This window comes from Oncorhynchus mykiss, chromosome 27 (genome assembly GCF_057628025.1).
Source record: "Oncorhynchus mykiss isolate SJ-2025 chromosome 27, ASM5762802v1, whole genome shotgun sequence".
NCBI classification, from domain to species: domain Eukaryota; kingdom Metazoa; phylum Chordata; class Actinopteri; order Salmoniformes; family Salmonidae; genus Oncorhynchus; species Oncorhynchus mykiss.
In genome coordinates, this window is record NC_143048.1 from 28935701 (window position 1) to 28952964 (window position 17264).

General features: G+C 40.9%; 1 protein-coding gene across 11 annotated transcripts in view; it reads left to right on the forward strand.

Moving 5' to 3' along the window:
* LOC110507892 (neurofibromin) overlaps window positions 1-17264 on the forward strand; it is a 114501-nt gene that overhangs the window by 29126 nt on the left and 68111 nt on the right. For all 11 annotated transcript variants that reach the window (XR_016492481.1, XR_005039980.2, XM_036964932.2 and 8 more), the window contains 6 exons: window positions 3509-3644; window positions 10626-10784; window positions 10939-11036; window positions 11389-11535; window positions 11659-11805; window positions 11926-12036. Coding sequence is in view for 9 of the 11 variants with exons in the window: in XM_036964932.2 (XP_036820827.2) it covers window positions 3509-3644; window positions 10626-10784; window positions 10939-11036; window positions 11389-11535; window positions 11659-11805; window positions 11926-12036 (798 nt within the window). In the remaining 2 variants the exon portion in view is untranslated. The remainder of the gene's footprint in view (window positions 1-3508; window positions 3645-10625; window positions 10785-10938; window positions 11037-11388; window positions 11536-11658; window positions 11806-11925; window positions 12037-17264) is intronic.

The window sequence follows — 17264 nt, forward strand, 5'->3', positions numbered from 1 at the left end:
GAAAAACGAGTTTCAATGACTCCAACCTAAGTGTATATAAACTTCCGACTTCAACTGTATTTAATAATCTCAACCCACCCAATTCATATTCATTATATACAGTGGGGCAAAAAAGTATTTAGTCAGCCACCAATTGTGCAAGTTCTCCCACTTAAAAAGATGAGAGGCCTGTAATTTTCATCATAGGTACACTTCAACTATGACAGACAAAATGAGAAGAAATCCAGAAAAACACATTTGTAGGATTTTTTTATGAATTTATTTGAAAATTATGGTGGAAAATAAGTATTTGGACAATAACAAAAGTTTATCTCAATACTTTGTTATATACCCTTTGTTGGCAATGACAGAGGTGAAGACTTACAGAAAACGTTTGACAAGGTTTTCACACACTGTTGCTGGTATTTTGGCCCATTCCTCCATGCAGATCTCCTCTAGAGCAGTGATGTTTTGGGGCTGTTGCTGGGCAACACAGACTTTCAACTCCCTGCGAAGATTTTCTATGGGGTTGAGATCTGGAGACTGGCTAGGCCACTCCAGGACCTTGAAATGCTTCTTACGAAGCCACTCCTTCGTTGCCCGGGCGGTGTGTTTGGGATCATTGTCATGCTGAAAGACCCAGCCACGTTTCATCTTCAATGCACTTGCTGATGGAAGGAGGTTTTCACTCAATCTCACGATACATGGCCCCATTCATTCTTTCCTTTACACGGATCAGTCGTCCTGGTCCCTTTGCAGAAAAACAGCCCCAAAGCATGATGTTTCCACCCACATGCTTCGCAGTAGGTATGGTGTTCTTTGGATGCAACTCGGCATTCTTTGTCCTCCAAACACGACGAGTTGCGTTTTTACCAAAGTTTTATTTTGGTTTCATCTGACCATATGACGTTCTCCCACTCTTCTTCTAGATCATCCAAATGCTCTCTAGCAAACTTCAGACGGGCCTGGACATGTACTGGCTTAAGCAGAGGGCCACGTCTGGCACTGCAGGATTTGAGTCCCTAGTGGCGTAGTGTGTTACTGATGGTAGGCTTTGTTACTTTGGTCCCAGCTCTCTGCAGGTCATTCACTAGGTCCCCCCGTGTGGTTCTGGGATTTTTGTGATCATTTTGACCCCACGGGGTGAGATCTTGCGTGGAGCCCCAGATTGAGGGAGATTATCAGTGGTCTTGTATGTCTTCCATTTCCTAATAATTGCTCCCACAGTTGATTTCTTCAAACCAAGCTGCTTACCTATTGCAGATTCAGTCTTCCCAGCCTTGTGCAGGTCTACAATTTTGTTTCTGGTGTCCTTTGACAGCTCTTTGGTCTTGGCCATAGTGGAGTTTGGAGTGTGACTGTTTGAGGTTGTGGACAGGTGTCTTTTATACTTATAACAAGTTCAAACAGGTGCTATTACAGGTAACGAGTGGAGGACAGAGGAGCCTCTTAAATAAGTTGTTACAGGTCTGTGAGAGCCAGAAATCTTGCTTGTTTGTAGGTGACAATACTTATTTTTTACACCATAATTTGCAGATAAATTCATTAAAAAACCTACAATGTGATTTTCTGGATTTTTTTCTCTCATTTTGTCTGTCATAGTTGAAGTGTACCTATGATGGGGGGGGGGGGGGGCTGTAATTTAAGTGGGAGAACTTGCACAATTGGTGGCTGACTAAATACTTTTTTGCCCCACTGTAGATTGGCACTTTTTTTTTTTGTCTAGTTAGTGTCCCAGATATAGCAAAAAAAAATTGCTCATCTGATTTATAAAACAAATCGTCAGGAGTATGCAGCGCCATAAGTGAATAAACTGAGATATGTCTAAGGAGTTGGATAGTTTTTTTCCCTTCATAAATAGACCGTTATTTACCTCTCCATGGTTGCAGGACCTTGTCTATTTTTTTCTATAGAAATTCATTGCGGAGAGCTAATTTATATATTTTGTGATACGAATACGAAGTTTGTCTACTTCACTGTCAGCCCATTTTATAGGTAAACTGCAGGGTAATGTAAGAGTTGTATTTTTAATGATCCAATACGTAATATTGTACATTTATCATAATTAGGTTTTAGTCCAGAAAAGTTATCTAGATCTTCAATGAGACATTGCAGGGATCTAGCTTGCGGACTTGATATAAAACTTGAGTCATCGCCATACATGGACACCTTTGTTTTTAAGCCTTGGATTTCTAATCCTCTGTTGTTATTGGATCTGATTTTAATAGCTAGCATTTCGATGGCCATAACGAATAGATATGTTGACAGCGGACTTCCTTGTTTAACTCCTCTTGACAATTCAAAACTCTCTGAGAAGTAGCCGTTATTTACTATTTTACACCTGGGGTTGCTATACATTTCTTTTACCCATTTTATAGGAGAATTGTCGAAATTTAATTGCATTTCGCTAGTATTTTTGCATCACAACATTTAAGTGCAAGGGGCCTCCAGTTTTTTAGATATACTGGGTCTTTATATTTGCCATCTGGGACTTGTTTTAATAATATAGAAATCAGACCTTCCTGCTGAGTACCTGACAGACTACCATTTCTATAGGAGTAGTTAAAACAATCTAACAATGGCGCTTTTAGTATCTCAAAAACGGTTTGACATACCTCTACCGGTATGCTATCAAGCCCTGGGGTTTTTCCAGACTGAAAGGATTTAAAAGCCTCAAAGTTATTCCTCTGTAATTTGGCCTTTGGACTGATCTGATTTGTTAATTTTCAATTTTTTATATTATTTGTAAAGAATTCCTTACCGTAATCTTCATTCAGTGGGAGAAGATGAGACGGAAAAGAGAACGTCTGCCTAAAATAATTAGCTTCCTCTTTTGAAATATTATTCGGAGAATCATAGATGACTCCCGTCTTCAGTAATGAGTTTCTGCACAAAAAAAAAAAAACTGTACTGTTAGTTCATTGATTTCCCTTGTTAGTCTTGTCTCTAGCCAGAAACTGCTTTTTCATTATTGATGAATAATGAATTGAATGACCTCTGAAGGTACATTTTAAAGGTATCTGAAACAATAAGGGGATTTGCTGAAAATTCAGTTATAAATGATTTTGTCTCAGTTAAAAATAGTTGTCCTCCAGTAAACTTTGATTAAATTTCCAATATCCCGTCTACGTGGAAAATCTATAAGAGTTATGTGAACGCCAATTAGATGATCCGATCGCATTCTGTCTCCTATTTAAAACTTAAAACTTTTGATGCACGAGAGAAAGATACAAAGTAGTCAAGACGACTAGCTTGATCAAGTCTCCTCCATGTATATCTCACTAGGTCAGGGTTTTTTAGTCTCCAAATAGCCACTATTTCTAATGTGTCCATAATATTTGTGATTTCTTTAAGGGCACGGTGATGATAGTTTGTAGAGTGATTACCTTTACGGTCCATTGAGGTACTTAACACTTTGTTAAAATCTCTTACCATAATGATTGACTTTATTTCAATCGTGAATGACAGTTGTCGGACTTTCCCCTTCCTCTCTCTCTTCCCCGTCTCCACCCTCCCTCCCTCTTTGTAGACTAGAACAGTCAGAGAACCTTGACGAGAACCAGCGGAACCTTCTTCAGATCACAGACCGGTTCTTCCTGGCCATTATCAACTCCTCCAGCGAGTTCCCGCCACAGCTACGCAGTGTGTGTCACTGTCTCTACCAAGTAGGTTCATTCCCCACCTCTGGCCTCACGCTGCTCTCTGGGTGGGTGGAGTGTGTTACTGTCGCCTACACCCTTACAAGCCACTGGCTTTCTTCCATACTGTGCTAATAATGGCACTAGGTCACATCTCTCACTAATACACACAGGCACAACCTTCTTACTTTTCTCTGACTTTTCACTAACGTTGCTGCTATACGTCCTCTGCCCTCTTCTACGTGTTCGCCCTTCATGTACTGTGACAGAACAGATTAAGGACTGTCCCTTCAATGGTGGTGGTTGGAAAAGGGGGAACATATGCAGATGAATTAACTGACTACAGCAACATCAAGACACCACAAAGCAGCTAGTGTCCCTACTGTCAAACTGCTTACACACACACCGTTTCCATTAAGCCTAACTTTTCCATGAAAGAACACCTCTGTATGGACACACACTCCACTCGCCTATTTCCTGTTTCCATCTGCATGTCTGATGAGCCGAGACCGCTCCCCTCTGCTTCCACAAAAACTGACTTTCTCTCTATACTGACTTAAAGCAACACATCAAATGTTTCGATATCTCAATGAGATGAAGGACACCCTTAACACCCTTGTTTTGCCTCAGCCTTTTGCCTTGTAATAGAACCGTGTATATTTACTTTGTATGTATGGTCCGACTGTGTACAGAGACAGATGCTGTGGAGCTGAAGCATTTAAAAAAAACTTGCTCTCCTATTGTATGCTAGCAGGACAAAGATAGAGAGTGTGTGTGTGTGTGCTTTGGAACCACTAATGTTATTTTGTTGGACACAACACCAAAATAGCACAGAACATGAACCTGACGCATATCGATCTCCCTTCGCTCGATACAATCCTATACTACTACCATTGTGCGAAAATCTGCCTGTAAAAAAACATCAGCACGCGCACACAATGCTGGTCAGTAGTTGGGCTGTGCCGGCGGATGCTCGTGTGTGTGTGTGTGTGTGTGTGGTGCTGTGACCTGTTTGTGCTCATCTCTGTTCTGTTGGCTACTTGCCACTCTCTACTGACTAAAGCCACAGTTAAAGACAGAAAGTTAAACAAAGAAGCAGTAAGTTCAGAGAACTTTTTCCTCAGCCCCTTTTCTTTTCAAAAGCAAAAATAACTTTGTCTTTATTTTTTCATTTTTAATAAAAGGCATTCTACAAATAGTAGCGCCAACTTACTTGCTTCCATTTTCTATTAACTCCAAGAAACCAGTGCATTCGGTTACAGCAGGGGTGTCAAACTTATTCTCTGGAGGGCCTGGTGTCTGCGGCTTTTTGGTTTTTCCTTTCAGTTAAGACCTAGACAACCAGGTGAGGGTAGTTATTTACTAATTACTGATCTTAATTAGTCAATCAAGTACAAGGGAGGAATTTGGCTGCAGTTGACATAAACACATCACCTGGGGGACAGTTTTCTATGGTGCGCTTCTTTCTGTGTTGCTGCAGTGCATATACAGTGGGATGTTACGTAGTAAAGTATTGTGTATGTTTTTATTTCTTTCTTTACATTTGTTAATCTTTTTATTTAACTAGGCAAGCCGGTTTAGAACAAATTCTTATTTACAATGACACAGCCATCTTGCTTAGTGATTGCGGTGGTTTTATGTCTGTTGTATTTGGGCCATATACTGTATAGGGCCTATTTGGTTTATTGCACTTGCACCAAATATTTGAATCTAAAGGCCTAGGTGAAGTGAGGATTGTCTGTCTTGTGTACATGCATGTTGGTGTCTGTCTTGTGGACTATGGTTATAATTTATTGCTCTGTAAAACACTGTGTGTCTGGCTGATCACCTGTGAGACATTTTTCTGCTTTGCTCTGGGAGTCATATCTCCATGTATTCGCTGTTGTTTTCTGGCTGGTGAAATTCAATGTCATTTTTAACCCCTTTTTTCTGTCGCGCTTTAAAGTGCAATCATATCAGTCAAAAATATCAAAATCCCAATTTATGTTCCAAAACCAACTTTATAAGAGCTGTTAAAAATAGGTTATATTTAACTCAAAAGTCCATGATTTACGCATTGTTGGCAGAATAGATGGAAGCAGTTCTTTGCAGGATTTAATATAAATTACCAATACATTTCTTGGTAGTCCAAAAAATATTGCTATCAGGTTGGAAATCACATCTGGCCGGGTACATTGTTTGCTGCCATCACCCATTCGAGATGTTTCAATGACTCAATATTTTGAACAAAAATGGACGACTGTAACGAAGGCTGAGAATGTCAACACAATCAAACTAGCAAGGGCAATGATCAGAAGTCTGCCATAACGGGGCCAATAGGCTAGCGCACGTGTCAAACTCAATAGGACACACAAGCGAGTATAAATGATTAAACTTTTGAGTCATCTACTTTATGAAATTATAGCCTGAGTCTCGCATCAGTCAATTTAACTTCAATTGAATTTAACTTCAATTGCGCTGCTTTCGTGTGCCCCGGTTACAGCGCTCAGCCGAGGGGAAGTGTACAGACACTCCACAGCATATTATGCACATCTACAAGCATAGCAGCGAAGGTTGGACAAATATGATTTATATCTTTGTTTTGATATGTTCAAATGCTATATACAGTATCCTCTGTACATACGTGGATATTTATAAAGGGACACATTTTTTTTATGAGAAAACAATGGCCAGTTTGGGTCATTTTTTGTATAAGCAAAAAGGATATGTCTGGGCCGCAAATTTGTTGTTTTGTCAATATGGCCGTGCGCTGATTTGAGTTTGACACCCTGGGCTAGCATACCTATTTATGTATGTAGCTATTTATTTAGCTTAAAACACAGAGCATAGCGTTAGCTAGCTAGCTGCTTGGGAGGATGTCATGTCATTGGAAGAGTGGGGTGAGCGACTGACTTTTACCACTCATCGTTTTTCGATGGCTACAGCTAGAGATGCAGGTGCCATTTTTAGTTAATTTTCAAAAAATGTGAATCGCTTTGCTAGCTATGCTGAAAATGAACGACTGTTATCCACAGTTAGCAGGGGTGCGTGCTTAGTCCCCTCCTGTATTCCGTTCACCCACAACTGCGTGGCCAAGCACAACTCCCCCCCCCCCCCCACCCCCCCCCAATGTGAGCAAGACAAAGGAGCTGATCGCGGACTACAGGAAAAGGAGGGCCGAATAGGCCCCCACAAACAACGACCCGGCTGAAGTGGAGCCAGTCGAGTTTCAAGTTCCTTGGTGTCCACATCACCAATGATCTGTCATGGTCCAAACACACCAAGACTGTCGTGAAGAGGGCAAGACAAAACCTTTTCCCCTTCAGGAGACTGAAGAGATTTGGCAATGATACCCAGATCCTCAAAGTTCTACAGCTGTAATCCTGACCGGTTGCATCACCGCCTGGTATAGCAACTGCTCGGCATCTGACCGTAAGGCACTACAGAGGGTAGTGCGTGTGGTTCCCATTCAGTTGTCAAAATGTAGGTTGGGTTAAGAATGCACTGGCAGGCAAGCTGCAGAAGGATGAACAAGCTACTATTCCCAATCGTTTATCAGTGCGATTTTTGACAGCCAATTAGCAAGTTTGAGAGGATTTATCTAATGTTCCCTCTTCAGATTTGAGCTCATCTCGCTCTGGCTAGCGTAAATTGACGATCTTGTTGTTTATGTGCATAGGCAACTGAGGGCAAGCCTTTTCATGGTTGTTTGCTTAGTATAACTAAGTTCCCAAATGTAAGAAGACGCCCATGGTATTTACTTATTTGCAGAAATCCATTCAGGTGTATTCTGTGGCTTTTGGCGAATAACGTTCTATAGTTGCGCTGTTGCTACTGCCTGTAAACACCCAGTCCAGTTCAAAGTGAATGTTGGCAGGCTTCTGTGGAAAATGGCTTATTTTCATATAGACCTACTGTAGCTCTGATTGGCTATGGCGCACCGGTCTGCCTAGACGCCGGTCCTGGACAAGACTGATGTTTATATTAATTTTCCAAACACATGGCTGCTTTTCCACTCTATATTGCTATATAATTTTAATGTACGCTACTATACATTATTCCCAAACATTGTATGAAAACGTGAAAATTACCATATCTAAGTGCTCACTTGTCAGAAAATGTAAAATAAGTATTGTCATTCATCCTGGGGGTGTAAATGAACAGATTTTAATAAGATTTTATGTTGATAAAATGTAGTCAGTTCCACTTTAAAATCAAGCTTGTCCACTCTTGCTGGCATTTATTTTTCAAAGGCTTAATTTCCATCAAAGCTTTATTTTAAAATGTCCTCTCTTAGCTACGCAAGTCCAGAGAGGAAGACATATGAATACAACTAATAATTATCTTATGTTCGAGATCACAACTTATCTCTTGATCACTACATGTGGTAGGGTAGCCTAGTGGTTAGAGCGTTGGACTAGTCACCGAAAGGTTGCAAGTTCAAATCCCCGAGCTGACGAGGTACAAATCTGTCGTTCTGCCCCTGAACAGGCAGTTAACCCACTGTTCCTAGGCTGCCATTGAAAATAAGAATTTGTTCTTAACTGACTTGCCTGGTTAAATAAAGGTACAAAAAAAAATAAAAAAATACGTTTTGTCGAGATTAAGCTCTAGCGACGAGCAATCCCGTATCCGGGAGCGTAATCATAGCCTCAAGCTCATTACCATAACGCAACGTTTCCTATTCATGAAAATCGCAAATGAAATAAATATATTGAAACACAAGCTTAGCCTTTTGTTAACAACACTGTCATCTCAGATTTTCTAAATATGCTTTTCAACCAAAGCTACACAAGCATTTGTGTAAGAGTATTGATAGCCTAGCATAGCATTAAGCCTAGCATTCAGCAGGCAACATTTTCACAAAAACAAGATAAGCATTCAAATAAAATAATTTACCTTTGAAGAACTTTGTATGTTTTCAATGATGAGACTCTTAGTTAGATAGCAAATGTTCATTTTTTCCAAAAATATTATTTGTGTAGACGAAATAGCTCAGTTTTGTTCATCACGTTTGGCTAAGAAAAATACCGGAAAATGCAGTCACTTACAACGGCAAACTTTTTTCCAAATTAGCTCCATAATGTCTACAGAAACATGGCAAACGTTTAGAATCAATCCTCAATGTGTTTTTCACATATCTATTCGATAATCTATCATTCGTGGCAGCTGGCTTCTCATCAAAAGCAAACAGAAAAATACTGCAGCTGGAGATTACGCAATAATTGCGACGGAGGACACCAAGCAGATGTAGTCTCTTATGGTCAATCTTCCAATGATATGCCTACAAATACGTCACAATGCTGCAGACACCTTGGGGAAAACATGGGAAACGTAAGCTGACTCCTAGCTCCTCCACAGCCATATAAGGAGTCTTTGCCATGAGGCGGTTTCAAAAAATGCGGCACTTCCTGATTGGATTTTTATCTGGGTTTTTTCTGTAACATCAGTTCTGTGGACTCACAGACAATATCTTTGCAGTTTTGGAAACGTCAGAGTGTTTTCTTTCCAAAGCTGTCAATTATATGCATAGTCGAGCATCTTTTCGTGACAAAATATCTTGTTTAAAACGGGAACGTTTTTCATCCAAAAATTAAAAGAGCGCCCCCTATATGAATGTGGTTAAGAGATAATCAAAAGTACCATTCATCATCCCATTAATTTTTGTTCAGATGCACATCCACCTCATCAAGGAGCCTTGTGGCTGTGTTGATCGCAATGCCTTCATGGGGCATGTAAGACTTCAATGATGCCTGACAGGCAGCACTGTCTCCAGGCTGCATGCTTCCCCAAGACCACAGCCAATTGCATGCTAATTAGCTATGTAGTCTTGTTAGCTAGCTTATTACCTATGTTGGTTGTTAGCTTGCATAACTGACACTTGTATAATTATAAGGGACACTTCATGTTTTGTGCATAATATTGAAATTCACAGTGGACTCCTTGCAGACAGCCTACAAGGCAGCAGCCTGACTGCTAATCTGCCTGCAAGGATCTTTACCTATGAAACAGCCTACGAGGCACAATCCTGATTTATCAGCCTCTGATGCTGCTGTTGAATCAGATCAAGCTCTGAGGCTGAAAATAAATCTGATCAGCCTGTTAGGAATGGAGCTCACCCACTCAGTAAATGTTTAAATGGATAATATTTACGTGAAGTGTTCCTTGTCATACACTTCAGTTATGCCAGCTAAAAACAATCTAGCTAACAAGACTACCGAGCTAACTCGCTAGCTCACAAGACTAGGCAAGTTAGCAGCATTGTAAGGGAGGTAAGTGACATTTAGAGCATCCTGTAAGACATCGTTGAGGGCTTAAATGCCCCACCCGGGCTTAGCTTCCTCACAAGCTCATAGCTTAAGGTAAGGGACATTTAGCTTGCTAACATTCTAACTAACACACTGATAATGATCTCCAAACACAAATGAAAGCATGTTAGCATGAGTTTTATTATTGCTTAGTGTAGCAATCAATAAAAACTTGTGCACTGTTCCACTGAGGGCTTAGCCGCCTCAGCCACACAGCCAATAGTGGTTAGAGTGTTGGGCCAGTCACCGAAAGGTTGCTAGATCGAATCCCAAAGCTGACAAGGTAAAAATCTGTCGTTCTGCCCCTGATCACTGTTCCTAGGTTGTCATTGTAAATAAGAATTGGTTCTTAACTGAATTGCCAAGTTAAAGGTTAAATAAAAATAGATAAATCAATACGTCAATTTATTTTTAACAACTTTTGTTATAGTGATCATGAGATAAATAAGTTGTGATCTCGCCATAACGAGGCATTTTTTTCCGTACCTAGCTCTTTCCTTCTTCCTCTGTCGCCCTCCCCCTCTCTTGCACTCTTTTCTCTCTAACTCTTTCTCTCTTGCTTGTGCTCTGGCTGGCTTTGAGAAGGGTGGTGTGAGATCTTCTCTGTCATGTCGTACAAGCATCAAACTTTCTCATTTCCTTTCGTGTTTTCTCTCCACTCTGTTCCAACTCCTCATCCTGCTCTCCTCCCTCCCCCTTTTCCGCCCACCTTTTCCTTCAGGTGGTGAGCCAGCGTTTCCCCCAGAACAGTATCGGGGCGGTGGGCAGTGCCATGTTCCTGCGCTTCATCAACCCTGCCATCGTGTCACCCTACGAGGCAGGCATCCTGGATGAGAAGCCCCCACCCAGCATAGAGAGAGGACTAAAGCTCATGTCCAAGGTATGGGTTGGGAGATTCCATCTTCCAAAAATAAGCATCTTGTGTGAAAATGACAGTCGTGGCTTTGACCAAAATAGTTTGATAAAATAATTGTAAAAAATATTATATTTATTACCTTTGATTTTAGTTAAGTTGCGCTCTGTTTGGTTTGCAGATCCTCCAGAGCATTGCCAACCACGTGTTGTTTACTAAAGAGGAGCACATGAGGCCTTTTAACGACTTTGTGAAAAGCAACTTTGATGCAGCCAGGCGGTAAGTTAGGTTGAAGATGACAACGGGATTCTTATATAACTCTGTGCAACAATGGGACCAGCTATGCTAGTTAGCAACGGCGCAGTTACCAGATTTGTGACGACGTCTTGAACTGTAGATTTTTACGTGGTAAGTCAGAAGAATTTTAATACCTGCAAAACTTCTGACAAAAAATCACAAACTGCTCTCTCAGTATCTTGAAAAGAAGGAAATTATCGGAGTCTCGGCTTTCTCTTATGAAGCTGAGAATTACGTACCTGGACTCATTTTCTAATATTTTATAGATATTTGTAATAGATTTCCAGTTCTGTAATTAACATTCACTCTGTGATCCCTCTATATTGCCTTGTAGGTTCTTCTTGGACATAGCTTCTGACTCTCCTCCCAGTGACTCAGTCAACCACAGCCTGTCCTTCATCAGTGATGGCAACGTTCTGGCCCTCCATAGGCTGCTGTGGAACAACCAGGAGAGGATCGGACAGTACCTCTCCAGCAACAGGTCAGTAACACACACACACACACACACACACACACACACACACAATGAGTCACCAATCATCATGTTATGTGCACTACCAGTATAGCCCTCAGTCTGACAGCGGAATCTCTTCCCATTCCATAGGGACCACAAGGCAGTGGGCCGGCGGCCGTTTGACAAGATGGCCACCCTTCTGGCCTATCTGGGGCCCCCCGAACACAAACCTGTTGCCGACACCCACTGGTCCAGCCTTAACCTCACCAGCTCCAAGTTTGAGGAGTTTATGACCAGGTAACACTCTCCTAGTGTAGAGTTAGTCTGTAAAATGTTCTAAGACACTCGGGATGCCAGCAGTTGGTGAGTGGAGTTGATTCAGAAGCATTCTATTGTCCGTTTGTCCCTGATTTCTAGGCACCAGGTCCATGAAAAAGACGAATTTAAAGCCCTGAAGACCCTCAACATCTTCTACCAGGCTGGAACCTCCAAGAATGGCAACCCTGTCTTCTACTATATTGCTCGCAGGTAAGACCTGGCCAAGGAGTGTACTGTATGTTAGTGTTGCTGTCTACATACAGTGGGAAAGTATTCACACCTCTTCCCTTTTTCCACAATTTATTGTTACAGCATTATTCTACAATGGATTAAATAAATATAAACATCCTCACCAATCGACACACAATATCCCATAATGACACAGCAAAAATAGGTTTTTAGAAATGTTTGAAAATGTATTAAAAATAAAAAACTAATATTTTATTTACGTAAGCATTCTCGAAATTGACCTCCGGTGCATCCTGTTTCCATTGATTATCCTTGATGTTTCTACAACTTGATTGCAGTCCACCTGTGGTAAATTCATTTGATTGGACATGATTTGGAAAGGCCCACACCTGTCTATATAAGGTCCCACAGTTGACAGTGCATGTCAGAGAAAAAACCAAACCATGAGGTCGAAGGAATTGTCCATAAAGCTTCGAGACAGGATTGTGTCGAGGCACAGATCTGGGGAAGGGTACCAAAACATTTCTGCAGCATTGAAGGTCCCCAAAAACACAGTGGCATCCATCATTCGTAAAAATGGAAGAAGTTTGGAACCACCAAGACTCTTCCTAGAGCTGGCCGCCCGGCCAAACTGAGCAATCGTGGGAGAAGGGCTTTGGTCAGGGAGGTGACCAAGAACCCGATGGTACCTCGGACAGAGCTCCAGAGTTTCTCTGTGGAGATGGGAGAACCTTCCAGAAGAACAACCATCTCTGCAGCACTCTAACAATCAGGCCTTAATAACCTCTTGCAGCTCCCCCCCCTACTTTGTGCAATTTCCGCCTGAAGACATACCCAAATCTAACAGCCTGTAGCTCAGGCACAGAACCAAGGCTATGCATATTCTTGGTACCATTTGAAAGAAAACACTCTGAAGTTTGTGTAAATGTGAATTGAATGTAGGAGAATAACACACAATAGATCTGGTTTAGATAAAACAATGAAAAAAACATGTTTTTTATTTTTGTATCATCTTTAAAATGAACAAGATAAAACAAACATTCAGATAGGATGATGGGGACTATTTCAGTGAAAAATATAAGAGGGCAACAGTACTACAACAGTTTCAGAATGATCACTTCCAAAAGGAGTGTGCTACATGACATTTATCATGAAGTCACCCAGGTGTCCCGCACAAGTAGCCCAAATCTACCCAAGTGGCCAAATTGGTGAAGGTATACATTTTGAAACAAATAACTATATACAAAATACCAAAATGGTATTCTAACACCCCAAAAAATTGAGGGGAAAAAAACAAATGGGAAGAAAAAAAAAATTATTGATTAAAAAATATGAAGAAAAAAAAAATATATATTTATATATACATTTACAAAATAACATGGGTAACTATTTACACACTTTCAATATTTGGAAGACCCTCAGTCCTCTATGAGGGGCTATGAACCAGGCTATGAGGGGTGGCCAGTCCTCTTCTGGCTGTGCCGGGTGGAGATCACCGTGGTTGTAGAGGGTGCAACAGGACAGCACCTCAAGAGTAAAAATGAACAGTTTTTAGGGTTCCATAGCCGCAGGCAGAACAGTTGAAACTGGAACAGCGGCAAGGCCAGGTGGACTGGGGACAGCAAGGTGTCATCATGCCAGGTAGTCCTGACGCATGGTCCTAGGGCTCAGGTCCTCCGAGAGAGAGAAAGAGAGAATTAGAGAGCGCATACTTAAATTCACACAGGACACCGGATAAGACTCCCATTCGGAGTCAGTGTCACTGTGAAAGAAAATGTTCAGTTAGAATAGTTTCACATATGAGCCCTGTATCAACAGGTATAATAAACAGATATATATATATATATATATAGAGAGTTGAAGGTTGAATATATTATTATATTATTATTACCTGCTAGATCTACTGTCTCTTTTATATTATGACATTTCAGCTAGATCTACTGTCTCTATTATATTATGACAGACCAGCTAGATCTACTGTCTTTATTATATTACAACAGACCAGCTGTATCTACTGTCTCCATTTCACTTTGGCCATTGATGTGATTTCATGTGGGTTGGGGCGGCAGACACGCATCTCACATTTCATGACATTAAATGTTTATATATTGCTTCTAAAATAAAAATCACAAATAATATTTTATATTAGAAAATTTCAAACAAGGGCATTAGCATGATAAGAACTTACCAGTCCAAAACGATGTCCTTTCCCTTTCAAAAAATATTCCTCCACAATCGCTAAATGAAGCGTCCTCCAACAATCTCTGTCTCACCTTCCCAATAAATGTATTCTAAAGTTGTGTGTTCATCTGTATATCTAGACTTGATCTGCGCGTTCACAAAACAATGCAATGCGCAATATGTGTTTCTCCTTCCGGTATGAAAATTCAATAGCGCATGACTCTCTTTACGCTGGAGCTTACTACATGGGTTGGTCTTCCAGCACATAACCATTTACACATTGCCGTTTACCTCAGCTCATTGGCCATCTACCCAGCTAGATTTCAAGACGATCAGTGGTCATTGGGTTAAAAGACAGTCAATCAACGAAACAGCGGGCAAATCATTGGTGCACAATGATGTCATTACTTGTTGTCTTCAAATCGGTTTCTTTCTGTCAATACGTCCCGTGAAATGGCCCATCAGGTTTGATTGTGTTACAAACAAACAAACCAGTTTATTGCAGTGAAACCAAACATGACTGGAAAAGTCACGTTCTGTGTGGGTGATTTAACTGGAATGTGTCGTCGAAAATGGAATGAGACGGAATTCACTACACAAGCGGTTCACAAAATGTTTCGTGTTAGGCTATAAAAACGGATTTTATCAAACAAAATATCATTCATTGTGTAACAATGAGCATTGGAATTGCAAACAGACGAATATCGTCAAAGGTAAACAATTTATTTTATTGCAGTTTGTGATTTTGTTGCGCCTGTGCTGGTTGAAATAGTTTTTTTTTTTATGGGACTCTATGCTCAGATAATCGCATCGTATTATTTCGCAGTAAATCCTTTTTTGAATCTGACAACGCAGTTGGATTAGCAAGATTCTAGGCTTTTGATACATGTGAGACACTTCTATTTTCATGAATGTTTAATATGACTATTTATGTAGCGATCACCGTATGTTGTGGAATTTCAGCCCGCTAGCGGGTTCCGTGCGCAGAGAGGTTAAGGAGAAGTATATCTCTAATTCCATGTATAACACTTGTATTTTCATTAACATTTATGATGAGTATTTCTGTAAATTGATGTGGCTCTCTGCAAAATCACTTCATGTTTTAGACCTACTGAACGTAACGCGCTAATATAAAATTAGATTTTTTGATATCAATATGCACTTTATCGAACAAAACATACATGTATTGTGTAACATGAAGTCCTATGAGTGTAATCTGATGACGATCCTCAAAGGTTAGTGATTTAATTGTATCTCTTTGTGCTTTTTGTGACTCATCTCTTTGGCTGGAAAAATGGCTGTGTTTTTCTGTGAGTTGGTGATGACCTAACATAATCGTTTGTGGTGCTTTCGCTGTAAAGCCTTTTTGAAATCAGACACTGTGGCTGGATTAATGAGAATTTTATCTTTAAAATTGTGTAAAATACTTGAATGCTTGAGGAATTTAAATTATGAGATTTTTGTTTTGAATTTGGCGCCCTGCACTTTCACTGGGTGTTGGCGAGGGTGGGACGCAACCGTCCCACATATCCCAGAGAGGTTTTAATGCAGCTGGTGGCCACACCAGATACTGACTGTTACTTTCTGTTAGTCACATTTCTGTGGAACTTGTTCAGTTTACGTCTCAGTTGTTGAATTATGTTCATACAAATATTTACACATGTTAATTTTGCTGAAAATAAACGCAATTGACGGTCAGAGGACGTTTCTTTTTTTGCTGAGTTTATATGGACCTCACGTTTTGCGCAGGGGCATTGTAATGCTGAAACAGTAAAAGGCCTTCACCAAACCTTTGCAACAAATTTGGTAGTACAGAATCGTATAGAATGGCATTATATGCTGTAGCGTTAAGATTTGTCTTCACTGGAACTAATGCCCTGATCACACCGATAGTGTCATTGCGCAAAATAGTATGCAGATTATCTGGATATGTGTGCTACAAATGTTCCACATTCACCTTCTGCTACCATTTCTGTCAAGCCATATATGCATACAGTTTGACGCATGCGTTCGATAAATCCAACGTATGCACCACACAGAACGCGCTGCAACTGCCTCTGCAACACAATGCTGCAAGGCACACGCAGCGTTCTACTGGAAGTGAATGTACTTCTGGTTTACCAAAAATGCAATGATGCTGTCGGTGTGATCGAATCGTAAGGGGTCAAGCCCGAACCATGAAAAATAGCCCCAGACCATTATTCCTCCTACACCAAACTGTACAGTTGGCACTATGCATTGCGGCAGGTAGCGTTCTCCTGGCATCCGCCAAACCCAGATTCATCAGTCGGACTGCTAGATGGTGAAGCCTGATACATCACTCCAGAGACTGCGTTTTCATTGCTTCAGAGTCCAATGGCGGCGAGCTTTACACCATTCCAGCCGACACTTGGTGCATGTTGATCTTAGGCTTGTGTGTGGCTGCTTGGCCATGGAAACCCATTTCATGAAGCTCCTGATGAACAGTTCTTGTGCTGACTTTGCTTCCACAGGCAGTTTGGAACTCGGTAGTGAGTGTTGCAATCAAGGCCAGAGAATTTTTACGGGCTTCAGAGCTCGGCAGTCCTGTTCTGTGAGCTTGTGTGACCTACCACTTCGCGACTGAGATGTTGTTGCTCCTTGACATTTCCTCTTCACAATAACATCACTTGCAGATGACCGGAGCAGCTCTAGCAAGGCAGAAATTTGATGAACTGGCCTCCTGTGACAAAGCCAGGTTGAACGTTTGAGCTCTTCAGTAAGGCCATTCTACTTCCAATGTTTGTCTATGGAGATTGCATGGCTGTCGGCTCAGTTTTAAACACCTGTCAAATGGGTGTGGCTGAAATAGCCGAATCCACTAATTTCAAGGGGTGTCCACATAATTTTGTATATATTGTGTTCCACGGGAGTCCTTTTACATTTGGAAACTTTAGAGTCCTATTGATCAAACAACAGGTAGGCCTGATCTCCCTCAGTTGCCTATGCACATCAACAAGATCAACAACTAATGTTAGCAAAAGCAAGATGAGCTAAACATGTAACAAGGGAAAAGTAGATAAACCCTTCAACTTGTTTAGTAGTTGGCC